At 38.0% G+C, this 14267-nt stretch overlaps 1 protein-coding gene across 2 annotated transcripts in view; it reads left to right on the forward strand.

The window, feature by feature from the left end:
• LOC126195082 (zinc transporter 6-A-like) overlaps nt 1–14267 on the forward strand; it is a 121323-nt gene that overhangs the window by 40971 nt on the left and 66085 nt on the right. For both annotated transcript variants that reach the window (XM_049933542.1, XM_049933543.1), the window contains one exon: nt 4166–4208. In XM_049933542.1, coding sequence (XP_049789499.1) covers nt 4166–4208 — 43 coding nt within the window. The remainder of the gene's footprint in view (nt 1–4165; nt 4209–14267) is intronic.

Here is a 14267-nt window from a genome sequence, read left to right on the forward strand (position 1 = left end):
GGTGTTCACGATCCACATTTTTATTAAACTTCTTGTAAATTCACATATACTTCTTAATTGTCACATCATCAAGAAAACAGTTTTGTATCAATCTTCATATATTTAATTTCCACTTTAACCAAACACAAGACTTGACTGTTCTCTTACAAAGCGAAATAGCAACTTAACTTCTGCAAAGTGAAACAAAGACTGCTCTGTTCGCATTCGCGCCAAAACGGTTACAAGTAAGTCAAAGATTGTGACAGTCTTACAGAAATGAATACACACTAGAACCATATCACTGTAATATGTTGATACATCGGAGTACCTATACATTAATAAAACCAAATGTGAATATTGTCACAAAAATATGTCTGTTACTTCGCAGAAAAGTAGTACGATATTACTGGTATCGAGAACTGTAGTTGGAATGCCGTAATGGTCATGTAAATAAAGAACCATTACAACTTACAGATCTGTGTCGTATGTGTTCCCTGTAAACCTATGCTATTAGTGCCAGTTTTGTGTAGTGCCATGTTGTGTGGCACCACGTTCTGCAATTATCCTTAATTTATGAGCATGAGTTTAGTTGCCCATTATACCTCTTAATTTGATATTAAGCTGCTCTGCCTCTTTCTTAACAGGTAAGAAAAAAGTGCATCATATGTAATCTCCAATCATCAATCTCCAAAGTGTAGATAAGTTATTTATTATAGGTTTCATCACAAAATGTTTGAAATAATATAGAATATTGTACAACAAACACATCAGCTGATTCCACATTATCTTTATTTCCATATTTGCCAAACTTGATAGTAGCACCAAGATATTTCACTGAAGCTTTTCTAGATCCTGCACACCAACCTTCCTAATGTGGGCTAAATAAACTGTCCCAAGAACTTTATTGTGCCTTGTTAATGTGCTTCCACTGCAAGAACATACATCTTACATTCTGATAAAAACCATTCGTTTTTTTACATTTGTCACATGGTATTACGGCAGTGCTACATCGGGCACCGTGTGTGCTTCAGTTAAGGCTTGGATTACAGGGAGCAGACTTCCATCACTGGCAAAACACATTTTAGTTCTCTTTGACTGATGACAGTTAAATGGGCCACTGATACTACCCAGTAATGGGTTACACGTGTACACCACAGTACCTGAACTCCGCAAGAGCACTGATGCTTTGTAATGATGCACTAACAGCAACTGACAGTTTGCATACGATGTTGAGAGCTATGGTTTGAGGAGCTAAGTTCCAGGATGAAGTGCCAACTGACAAATAATTTTAATTAGACTGTAGTCCAGCCATTTGCCCACAGTCCAACCTTATGTTCCCCTCTTCTGCAACCTTGTTGTCTCTCCCAGCATCATACAAACCCCAAACTTACTACCTTATTCCATGTAGAGATGACAAACTATGTCCTTTTGAAGGGAACATATTTTTAAAAAGTCTGTCACACAGCCAATGGCACTCTCTCTGTGTATGAGTATACCAACCTGTTTATGGGCCACCTACAGGACTCCTTTACACCTGCACAGAATCAGAAATCCCTCATCTGGTTATCTTTGTGGCCATCATGTGGGGACAAGGGCATGCTGTCCTCGTTCCTCCACAACCTTGGCATCATTTCTTCACCCGGTTCAGTTCACTGGGAAACATTCATGAACAAAACCTTCACCTCTCTGATGGAACCATAAAAAACCTTCATCTGGTTCAAATTCATCAACTGTAACCAGTAACTTTACTTTTATGGGCTGTCACTGCTCCATGCTGAAATTCCCCTCCTGTACAGACTTGCCTTCTGCAGACAATGTCTGTGCTGTGATACACAGTCACATTTAATATAAACCTTCCTAAGACTTTCACAGACACCATCCTCTTCCAAATCTGGTCAATAAGCAGATCTCCCATCCCTGATATTCATAATACTCAACCACAGTAACTAAATCAGTTCCAAAAAGCACATCCTTCACTTGAACTTAAACTACATTTTATTACACCTCGAAATGAGGAATGTCTTCCTCCAAAATCATTTCCATTGTTGTCATGGTCATTGCCCACTGCCAACGTATGAAAATATTCTGGGTCATTTTCATGACACTCCTGCTTCCAACTCCTTGCACACAGGCCATGACCATGTGGTGAACCTATATGGAACTGTCTATTGCATGCATCCAGCACATCCTTTTCCACAAAGGCAGTACAATCTGTGAAAGCAACCATGTCATATACCGACACTTCTGCAGCTACTGCATGGTTTTTATATTGGCAGAGCCATTAACTAAATGTCTACTCGTATAAAACACCGTAGCCAAACTGTAACAAAGAACAGGATTGAACTTCCCGTGCTGGAGCATGCTACAGAGCACAACATGGAAAACATCAGTGACCTGTTTCACAACCCATATCGTCTTAATCTTCCCTTCCAACACAAACTCCTGTGAATTATATGGTTAGTGGGAGGACTGCTTTCCAAACACACCTTTTGGTCCTACAATCCATTGCAAGAATCCTACGTCTACCCATGCCACTGTTACTACCCAAATTTTCTGCCCCCACCCCCCTGTCCCTTGCAGTCAGCACTTACTTGTTACTCGACTCTGGCCCCCTCCCTTCAGTTCAATTATTTATGTTTGTGTACCTTCATCCAACTCTTTCTCTTACTTTTCTCATGATTTCATGTGCAGTGTGAGGAGTAATCTGTCTTGCTGCCTCTGTTGCCCTGATATTTCGTATTCCTGTTAATAAGAATGAAGCCAGCCAGCATTGGATTTAATTTTCCACTGAGTTATTTTTTATTGATGCTACTGTTATACAATAGATGTCTTCATTGACTGTTTAAAAATGAAAATTCTATGTTTAAAAACTTTTTTGAGACAAGATGCAAAATGTTAAGTTATGCTGATAGACACATGTAAAAGTGCAAACACTATTCTCGCTTTTGGAACTAATAGTTCACTCTTTGAGGAAGAGAGAGATATGGATGTTAGAAGGTCAAAAAGGAAGGGCAGATCACTCAGAGAAAGTAGTAAAACATCGCTTGCTAAGTCACTATGTGGGTTAAAACGTGTTGAGTGATTGTGACGAAAAATAAGATTTTGACAGTGGCGTAATTCACTGCAGAACTCAATGCTACATAATTCGCTGCAGAACTCAATGCTGCACACGTAAACTCAGTCAGCAACAGAATGACACGAAGGGAGTTCCATAAGTTGGGAATCGCAGGGCAAGCTGGAATTCCAAAACCACACATCAATGATGCAAATGCCTGTAATAGGGATATGTTGTACTGAATCATTAAATCTGGGTTATGGAGCAATGGAAGAGTGTCATTTGATCGGATGATTTTGTTTACATTGTATCCAACTTCTGCCCGAGTTTACATCCCAAAAGTGAAACATGGTGGTGGTTTGTTGATGATTTGCTCAGCCGTATTGTGATGTTCCATGGTCCCCATGGTTACTCTGCAATGGTGCATTACTACCAAGGATTATGTCCCCATTTTGGCTCATCAGGTCCATCCCATGGTACAGTGTTTTCCCCCATGATGACTCTGTGTTCCAAGATGACAGGCCCCCTGTTCACACACCTCACATCATCCAGGACAGTTTTGTAGCAGAAGGATGTATTGTCACATCTCCCCTGTCCACCACAGTCACCAGATCTCTGTATTATTGAGCTTTTGTGGTCTATTTTGGAGAGAAGGGTGTATGGTCACATCCACCTCTGCCATCATTGCCTGAACGTGCCACTATTTTTCAGGAAGAATGCTATAAGGTTCCCTTGAAAACCACACAGAACCTGTATTTATCCACTTGGAAATGATTAGAAGCTTTTTTGGATGACAGCAGTTTTCCTACAGTGTGTTAGGCATGGTAATGTGTTGTTTTTGTGATGCGTCCATATTTTTGTCCATTCCCTGTATGCCTCTCTCCTCCTAAAAGAAGAAACTATTCGTTCCAGAAGCTGGAATAATATTTATACTTTCATATGTGTATATTGGTAGTATTTAATATTTTTCTCCTAGAGATAAATACTGGCCAGAATTTTGTCTTAAAAATACTTTTCTCAAGTGAATTTTTCTTTTGACAAAGTATTATATTTGCCACATTTGCTGAATTTGGTTGTGAATTAAAATTAGACAATTGTAAAATCTTATTTCTGCTTGTTTTATTTTTCTAGCTTTGTTGGCCTACACTTACACAATGGGATTTAATATATTAAGGTAAGTTTCTTTCCTTCTGTTTCCATTAAATGTTATAGTTAGTGCTTAATTAATGGTCAGTATACATCTTTCTTTGTTAACACAATTTTCTTTTACCATTGGCTTACTATTAAATTAAAGAAACCTTTTGAATAAAGTCTCTCTCTCTCTCTCTCTCTCTCTCACACACACACACTTAGGACTTAATGGCTCTCTATGTATTTCTGTGGTAAATAAGAGTCATGCCTTGTTTGCAACTAGTTCTTTTCTGATGGAGGTATATACATTCAATAATTTCTGGAATGTTCTTTACTGTTCCTTCAACTGACAGTCGTGCATCCACTTATAAATGAAGAAATCCCAAAGAGATTCTAAAGATAAAATATATTGCTTTTTAGGCTTAGGATTGGTTGTGATTACACTGTCTACCATAAGGGAATTGGGTTGATCACAGAGGCTTTTAGGATGAGCTCCATTCCTTGCCTTTGCACTGATGCTGGTGAGCCACCACTTTCCATCTGACGGCAACTACTCTTGGTGCAACAAGTATACAAAATATACTCCATACCCCAAGCATGAGCGTATATCGACGTTACTTATCCTCCTATGTAGCAGTTTTGCACTAATTGTCCTAGTGAATGTTATTTGCCAAGATTAGAGTAAATTCTCACCTTGTCTTCTTAAGAGGGTCAGAATTGTTTGAAATTTGACTAATTTTAGAAAAAAAATTCCAAATGCTATTTTTAGGGATTAGTCTGATAATATGTTGAGTGAGCACCAGATTTTTAAGACTGTGGTTACAGACACATCAAAACAGGAAATTCCTTGGACGCTCAATAGTAATCTGTCATTGTATCTTCAGGATCTGCCTATGAGAGATGTGTTCTGTATACTATGCTGAGTTGTAGGTGCTTCTCAATACACCAAAGCTGATGAGAAGGGGACCAGGGGAAAATGTTTCTCATCTATTCAGTTTCCCTTAGTGCCCTGTAGGCCCCTCAACAAATGTGCTCAACAGGAAAGAAAATATACAGAACATTCATGATTCTCGTCTTTTGCAGCGGCAGCATGGAAAAGTGGTGGCATTCTGCTGGGTACATGTATACACATGAATAAAGGGAAACAACCAAACTGACATAGCAGCCAAGGTGTCCTATGAATGTGCCAAAATTGAAGAATGAATCATTCCCTTACTGGTTTTGAACACACTATTGAACCAGGTGATGCATCATGGGAGTCATGCATCATGAGGGTCATGTATCATGGGTGTCGTGCGTCATTGCATCATGGGAGGACAGGGGGCTGGAATGGCAAACAATGTATTATGGGCTGTAAAACCAACTGTCCATTCATATCATTCCTCCTCTTGATCATGCATGCAGGATGAAGTCCTACTCACCTGTCTCGACATGAGACATAGCTCCCTTTACACACAAATTTTTGCTCCAGTGTGAGGACCCACCCACTTGTATTACCTGTGACACAAACATTTTGGGATGAATTCATGTTGAAATGTTTATGGGTTTCTTTTAACCATGTTTATCTCATAATGATTTTCATAAGGGCAATAAAGACCCCTTTTACCACATGTATCATCAACATCATCATCAATGGACACAGAACATGTATAAACGCTGCACTGTGTAAGGGGTTACTCCTTTTGTACTGCTCCACTCCCGGCAGCAGCTGATATGTTGAAAAGGGCTTGCTTCCTCCACTCACCTCATAAATTAACTAACAAAAAATGGTGTTGAAAAAGATAGAGGGAATTATTGAGCAACAGTTCACTGCAGACAGCACAAGTAATCACTTAACTGCATGTAGAACAGTTCTATTTATTAAGTGGTCCATATTTAGTAATAGAGATTTAATAGGTGAAACTTAATGGCCTAACAAACAGTGAACAATAAGTAGGATTCTTTGCAATATTTTAATAAACTGCATCGTGAGTGGCAACTATTTCACATATAAATGTATGCTTATTCAGTACTTTGTGGCTTCACAACTAAATAGTTATTTTTTGAAGTTAGAACTTTTAATGTTCAAAGGAAAGTTCACTTAAGAAATATAATACAACAGATTCACTGACCATAACTTGCCTTCAGGAGGCAAAATGTGTAATACTACCGATAGACATGTGTAAAAGAGACACAATACCTAGCTTTCAGAATGAATAATTCCTTCCTTGTGGCGGCAAGATGGATAGGTTGTGCAGAGTTAAAAAAATTAAATGGAGGTCACTCAGGATGTGAAAGACCCATCTATAGGGAGAAATACAGGTGTTTCTCTCTCATCCTGGAGCCTAAATGATCTGACCTTCCTTTTTAACATTTCCTGACCTACTGCTCTTGCTTCCCCAATGGAGGTATTTCTAGTACCAAAAACTAGGTAGTGTGTCAGCTATACTTTTTGTGTATGTCTGTCAACAGTATTAGACAATTTGCCTCCTGAAAGATAGGACCGATCAGCGAATCTCATAATTTATTAATTATTGTTGTTGTTGTTTTTGTTGTTATGGTCTTCAGTCCAGAGACTGGTTTGATGCAGCTCTTCATGCTACTCTATCCTCTCCAAGCGTCTTCATCTCCCAGTACCTACTGCAACCTACATCCTTCTGATTCTGCGCTGTGTGTTCATCTCTTGGTCTCCCTCTACGATTTTTACCCTCCACGCTGCCCTCCAATACTAAATTAGTGATCCCTTGATGCCTCAGAACATGTCCTACCAACCAATCCCTTCTTCTAGTCAAGTTGCGCCACAAACTTCTCTTCTCCCCAATCCTATTCAATACCTCCTCATTAGTTATATGATCTACCCAACTAATCTTCAGCATTCTTCTGTAGCACCACATTTCGAAAGCTTCTATTCTCTTCTAGTCCAAAATAATAATCGTCCATGTTTCACTTCCATACATGGCTACACTCCATACAAAAATTTTCAAAAACGACTTCCTGACACCTAAATCTATACTCGATGTTAACAAATTTCTCTTCTTCAGAAACGCTTTCTTTGCCATTGCCAGTCTACATTTCATATCCTCTCTACTTTGACCATCATCAGTTATTTTTCTCCCCAAATATGAAAACTCATCTACTACTTTGAGTGTCTCATTTCCTAATGTAATTCCCTCAGCATCACTATCCTCGTTTTGCTTTTGTTGATGTTCAACTTCTTTCAAGACACTGTCCATTCCATTCAACTGCTCTTCCAGGTATTTGCTGTCTCTGACAGAATAATAATGCCATCGGCAAACCTCAAAGTTCTTCTCCATGGATTTTAATTCCTACTCCGAGTTTTTCTTTTGTTTCCTTTACGGCTTGTTCAATATACAGATTGAATAACATCGGGGATAGCCTACAACCCTATCTTACTCCCTTCCCTACCACTGCTTCCCTTTCATGCCTCTCAACTCTTATAACTGCCATTTGGTTTCTGTACAGATTGTAAATAGCCTTTCGCTCCCTGTGATAGACCCCTGCCACCTCCAGAATTTAAAAGAGAGTATTCCAGTCAACATTGTCAAATGCTTTCTCTAAGTCTGCAAATGCTAGAAAGGTAGGTTTCCTTTTCCTTAATTTGTCTTTTACGATAAGACATAGGGTCAGTATTACCTCACGTGTTCAGACATTTCTACAGAATCCAAACTGATCTTCCCCGAGGTCGGCTTCTACCAGTTTTTCCATTCATCTGTAAAGAATTCATGTTAGTATTTTGCAGCTATGATAGTTTGGTAATTTTCACATCTGTCAACGCCTGCTTTCTTTGGTATTTCTTGAAGTGTGAGGGTATTTCATCTGTCTCATACATCTTGGACACCGGATGGTAGTTTTGTCAGGGCTGGCTCTCCCAAGGCTATCAGTAGTTCTGATGGAATGTTGTCTACTCCCAGGGTCTTGTTTTAACTTCGGTCTTTCAGTGCTCTGTCAAACTCTTCATGCAGTATAATATTTCCCATTTCATCTTCATCTACGTCCTCTTTCATTTCCATAATATTGTCCTCAAGTACATCGCCCTTGTATAGACCTTCTATATACTCCTTCCACCTTTGTGCTTTCCCTTCTTTGATTAGAACTGAGTTTCCATCTGAGTTCTTGATATTCATAAAAGTGGTTCTCTTTTCTCCAAAGGTCTCTTTAATTTTCCTGTAGGCAGTATCTATCTTACCCCAAGTGAGACAAGCCTCTACATCCTTACATTTGTCCTCTAGCAACCCTGCTTAGCCATTTTGCACTTCCCATCAATCTCATTTTTGAGACTTTGTATTCCTTTTTACCTGCTTCATTTATTGCATTTTTATATTTTCTCCTTTCATCAATTAAATTCAATATTTCTTCTGTTACCCAAGGATTTCTACCAGCCCTCGTCATTTTACCGACTTGATCCTCTGCTGCCTTCACTATTTCATCTCTCAAAGCTACTCATTCTTCTTCTACTATATTTCTTTCCCCAGTTCTTGTCAATTGTTCCCTAATGCTCTTTCTGAAACTTTCTACAACCTCTGGTTTAGTCACTTTATCCAGGTCCCATCTCCTTAAATTCCCATCTTTTTGCAGTTTCTTCAGTTTTAATCTACAGTTCGTAACCAATAGATTGTGGTCAGAGTCCACATCTGCCCCTGGAAATGTCTTACAATTTAAAACCTGGTTCCTAAATCTCTGTCTTGCTATTATATAATCTCAGAAACGTTCCAGTGACTCCAGGCCTCTTCCACGTACACAACCTTCTTTCATGATTCTTGAACCAAGTGTTAGCTGTGATTAAGTTATGCTCTGTGCAAAATTCTATATTTTATCAGGTGGCTTCCTCTTTCATTCCTTACCCACATTCCATATTCACCTGCTATGTTTCCTTCTCTTCCTATTCATGCTGTCGAATTCCAGTCAGCAATAACTATTAAATTTTCATCTCCCTTCACTATCTGAATAATTTCTTTTATCTCATCATACATTTCATTAAGCTCTTCGTCATCTGTGGAGCAAGTTGCATATAAACTTGCACTACTGTGGTAGGTGTGGGCTTTGTGTCTATCTTGGCTACAATAATGCTTTCACTCTGCTGATCATAGTAGCTTACTCACAATCCTATTTTTTTTATTCATTATTAAACCTACTCCTGCGTTACCCCTATTTGATTTTGTATTTATAACCCTGTGTTCACCTGACCAGAAGTCTTGTTCCTCCTGCCCCTGAACTTCACTAATTCCCACTATAGCTAACTTTAACCTATCCACTTCCCTTTTTTAATTTTTGGACCTACCTACCTGATTAAGGGATCTGATCTTCCACACTCCAATACATAGAATGACAGTTTTCTTTCTCCTGATAATGATGTCCTCCTGAGTAGTTCCCGCATGGAGATCCAAATGGGGGACTATTTTACCTCCAGAATATTTTACTCAAGAGGATGCCATCATCATTTAACCATACAGTAAAGCTGCATGCCCTTGGGAAAAATTACGGCTGTAGTTTCTGCTTGCTTTCAGCCATTCACAGTACCAGCACAGTAAGGCCATTTTGCTCAATGTTACAAGGCCAGATCAGTCAGTCATCCAGACTGTTGTCCCAGCAACTACTGAAAAGGCTACTTCCCCTCTTCAGGAACCACACGTTTGTCTGGCCTCTGGCCTCTCAACAGATACCCCTCTGTTGTGGTTGCAACTACGGTATGGCTATCTGTATCATTGAGGCACACAAGCCTCCCCATCAATGGCAAGGTCCATGGTTCAGGGTTCATGGGTTATTAATGTTCTGTATTTTTTAACGTCTGTTTTTATATACATTAAAAAAATCTTTGAAACATTCTATGAATTCACTCTGCAGTTACATATTTTCCCTTGCAAGCCACTGTATAGTGTTGTCATGAAAGTTATTTAATCTAAGGTAATGAGAGAAACTGTACGGACAATACAGTTTTCAATCCAATAAACTATCTTTTAGGGTTTCTTTTGGCATTGATTCCAGTAACTTTAAGAAATTATTTGCAATATTAATGTAATTATTCCTGGTAATGTGATAAGTTATCTGTTACATGGAAGGAGGTGGGGATTATTTAGCATTTCTTTCTGCCTCTGTTAGAAAACTTAGTTGGGAACACATCTTTTATGAGAAGAGTGTTCACTGGACAATGAAGCATCCATATTACTTTTTTATTTTCAAACAAATAAATCTACTTCAGTTAATAATGTGTTGGTTTGGTAAATGGCCCAGCACATTTAATGGAACTCAATGGCTGTTGTACATGACTAACAGATTTTCGTCTTGGGCCCTGCTGCTTCCCCTCTGTTACTTTTATATCTGAGATGAAGGGCAGTAACTGCAGTTCATTAGAAACAACAGTATCATTAAAAAAGATTTAGTATTTTCTATACACCAGAACAGTTAAACAGCATACTGAGTGAAAAATGTGAAGTATACATAGTTTGCAAGCAAGATTTCCCACAATTATAGGAAGGTAGCAACTTGCGTACAGGTTTTGTTATGAAAGAAAAAGAACACTCATATATTTGTTTGAGTACTGTTAATTAGTAGAAAGATGCATGATTTTCAAAAAGCACTTTTCATGAGTATGGAAAGGGTTGTAAAACCTCATAATATTTCCACCCAGTATTGGGGGATATTAGTTTGCAGTATATGAAAAAACAAGTTTGACAAAGCTTCACCTATAATTAGTTACCATTGCATTTGTGTAGAGAGGCCAATTGTACAGTTGAAAAACATTTTTCCATTGCAGGGGAAGAAAGATTAATGTGGAAGAAATACAGTAATGTGTCTGGTGAGGGGGACAATGAATCTACATGGGGAAATGCAAAGGCAAGAAAACTAATGAAATTGGCTTTTCTGCTTGGAAAATGCTGCTACTCCATTAATAGTTGGAATAGTAGAGAAGGAATGAATCAGAAAGTCTTTGTAGTGGAGGAACAGGTTGGGAATACAGTTTTTTTATTCAAATGTCTTTGACATCAGAAGAATTGTGAGAAATGACATTGGAAATGACTAGACTCAATAAGTTCAAATTGTCTACATTCTCAGTTAGAGATACTTAAGGTAGGTTCACTTATTCTCAGAAGGTGGTAGTTCGAAAGGGATGTTTCCAGTATGTGGTATTTTGTGCTGTGAATACCACCGAAGGTCCCATAGCACTGTGCATGCATGTTTGTAGAAAGATGCATGATTTCCAAAAAGCACTTGTCTTGAGTATGGAAAGAGTTGTAAAACCTCTTAATATTTCCACAAAATGTTGGAGGATCTTAGTTTGCAGCAGATGAGAAAATGTTTGACAATGTTTCACCTGTTGCTGATGATGAATAATCAATTAATTATTTAATTGAAACATTTCAGGACAAATATGTTTTGTTCCCTAGAAAGGTGAATGTTTCATTGAAGATGTTCATGCGATAGTCTGTATTTCCTGCAGTTTACCCAGCCTCTTATAATTACAGTTAGTTGTTACATACTTCAAAATCCCTTGCTGTCACCCTGTTTTGTGTGAAATTGCATGAAAATAATGTCCATTAGTTGTGGCGTTAGAATAAAATGCTGTAGCTATACGTACATGAATTGTGATAAAGTTTGACAGGTACCCTAATTTTTTGTGTTTGACTAATAACTCATGGTTGATACTGTTGATAAGTCATATTCAGTGCAGCAGCAGATTTGTGAAATGTGCAATTTCGCTCATTTAGGATCGAAGAAACGAAACTCCAAAAACAGTGTTATGAGATAATTCGATTTAAAGGTTTTGTCCAAAAAACTTGAGTACTTTCTAATAGTTTTTCACAAACCTTTCTGTGGTAAATAAAGAGTATACTTCATTGACTGTTGTTTTCTACTAGGTGTTACATATTCTAGTCACTTGGTGGACACTAATGAAATAATTTATGAAATTATGTCTGTCCGAACCTTAAGTTAATGGCTACTGCTGTATAACGTACGAACATCAAAGAAATAATATGCAGCTTTAAGCAATATTATCATATTAAAGATTACTGCAGTTGTGTTAATAATGTCTTTATAAATACAGATTACACGGAATAAGCTATGGGAATGTGTCAAGTTTTATTCAATGAATACTACAAGCAAGAGAATAAAAGTCATTATTATTTGTTTGCAGTAACATTGAACTTAAAAAAATAATTTACAGGTAACAGAAATAATATTCTTGTTTTTTAATCTTCACATAACAAATAATAGGAAAATCATTTTAACGAAACCCAGTGCTCTCTCACACCTGTTTTTCTGTTTGTGGATTATTGTTTCAAAAATAATACAACACAGACATTTAAATGGGCCAAAATCAGTGGTTTGCATGAAATAGCTAAGGTGATGAACTAGCAACAATAATAAAGGAGACAAAAAAAAAAAAACAGAAAATAAGCATGAAGTCTATTCCTGTGATTCTTCCATGTTTTCCTCATTTTCTAAATCGTTAGCAGCATTGAGTCCTTGATATAATGTGTGATACCTGGGAGGTATAATACCCTTATTACATAAATCTATAAGATATTTTTTCTTTTCTTTACTTATGCGGACAGGACTGTCACATGGTGGGCACAGAGTATTGTCTTCAGGTCCTGAATTTGAAGAATTTCGCAGGCCAGGTCTTTTCATAATGTGCAAAACTTGGAAGTCACGATCATCGTAGGAATACTTGAAAAACGACATGTCAGGCTGATCTTTCCTATATTGCACCCAAACAATCTCAAGCCATTTCACAGTTTCTTCATTCTCAACAGTTTTCCTATTCCAAATTACTTTCTTCTGAAACTGGTTGAAATCTAAAATTTGAGTGTTATCCATTTCTTTCACTCTGTATATGCTGGAGGTCATTCTTACAATTGTATAACAGCCAATGGGATAAAAAAAACCTCCATATGTTTACCTTTTCTTTTGATGCTTGCATGCACTGAGTCTACTTCCAATTGTGAATGTTGAGATTCAAAGAAGTCAATTGGTCAATAGTTGGAATGTCCAGTGTATTCACTGCATGCGAACACATAATGCTCATGTTGGCATTCCTGTTCTGGTTCCCATATGCATCAGAAAAGTGCTCATGTTGGCATTCCTGTTCTGGCCCTCATGTACCAGAAAATAAGGTTATCGGTTTTCCTATTGCATGATTTTTCAAAAAATCCCACAGACATGAAGCCACCTGCATGGATCGTCTTTTTGCTGTTGTCTCGTCCCATGTGTGGCAGTTGGTTTTGTTTTCTCTTACATTAAGAACTGTGAAATTGTATATGGAGAGCCTTCTTTTATGGAATACTGCCTTTGCAGTAAAGCACTGCCTGTAAGTCAAATTCAGCTATAGTTCAATTCTTTTATCTTGGCAGCTCGCGCATGCCCACACAGACGTGGGAGATTGCTGCGTTGCCAGTTGCAAACGACGCACGCGCCAAGAGAAGCAGCGCAATAGTGTAGTATAGTTCACAAACTTACGTTTAGGGAGGAGCGCGCAGTTTATGAAGTAAAGCGACCATGGCTGCATTAACCCTTTCACTGCTACAGAGACATGCTCCCTGCATTCCGCACTGTGCACGATTTTGTCATCACTGCACTGCTCACCTGTGCAGACACATGGTGTTCCGACTGCTTTGACACACTTATAATTCAATTTCACAAAAACTATTTGGCCAAAAAATTTCATTTTTACACATCTTCTTGACTGATACCTTCCCCCCATAAATGGCTTAATTTTGTCTCGATGTTCTACGCAGTTATTGTGCAGCATTAAATGTAGTAAACCATGGCAAGAAATTTTGTAGAGTTTGCAGAGGTAAAAGTCCATAGCGTATACTTTCCGTATGGTGGATTTTAGGTGCCACAATGTTGAGAATGAAATGTGGACAAGATACCTAAATTTCGTATAAAATTTACTGTATAACAGTATCTCATTTAATTTAAGTACCAGATAGGTATCGTATGTAATATTGAGAAATATTCCGTCTTTCGCGACTGTAATAAAAGTTTTATTGACACCGGGCGCATTTGGCTTTATTTTAAAGCACTTCAGTAAATCAAAAGGAAGTAGACAAAATACATTAAACAGAACTGTGGATTTACAAAAACATTAGGACTTGAATAT

Source organism: Schistocerca nitens, chromosome 7 (genome assembly GCF_023898315.1).
Source record: "Schistocerca nitens isolate TAMUIC-IGC-003100 chromosome 7, iqSchNite1.1, whole genome shotgun sequence".
Taxonomy (NCBI): Eukaryota; Metazoa; Arthropoda; class Insecta; order Orthoptera; family Acrididae; genus Schistocerca; species Schistocerca nitens.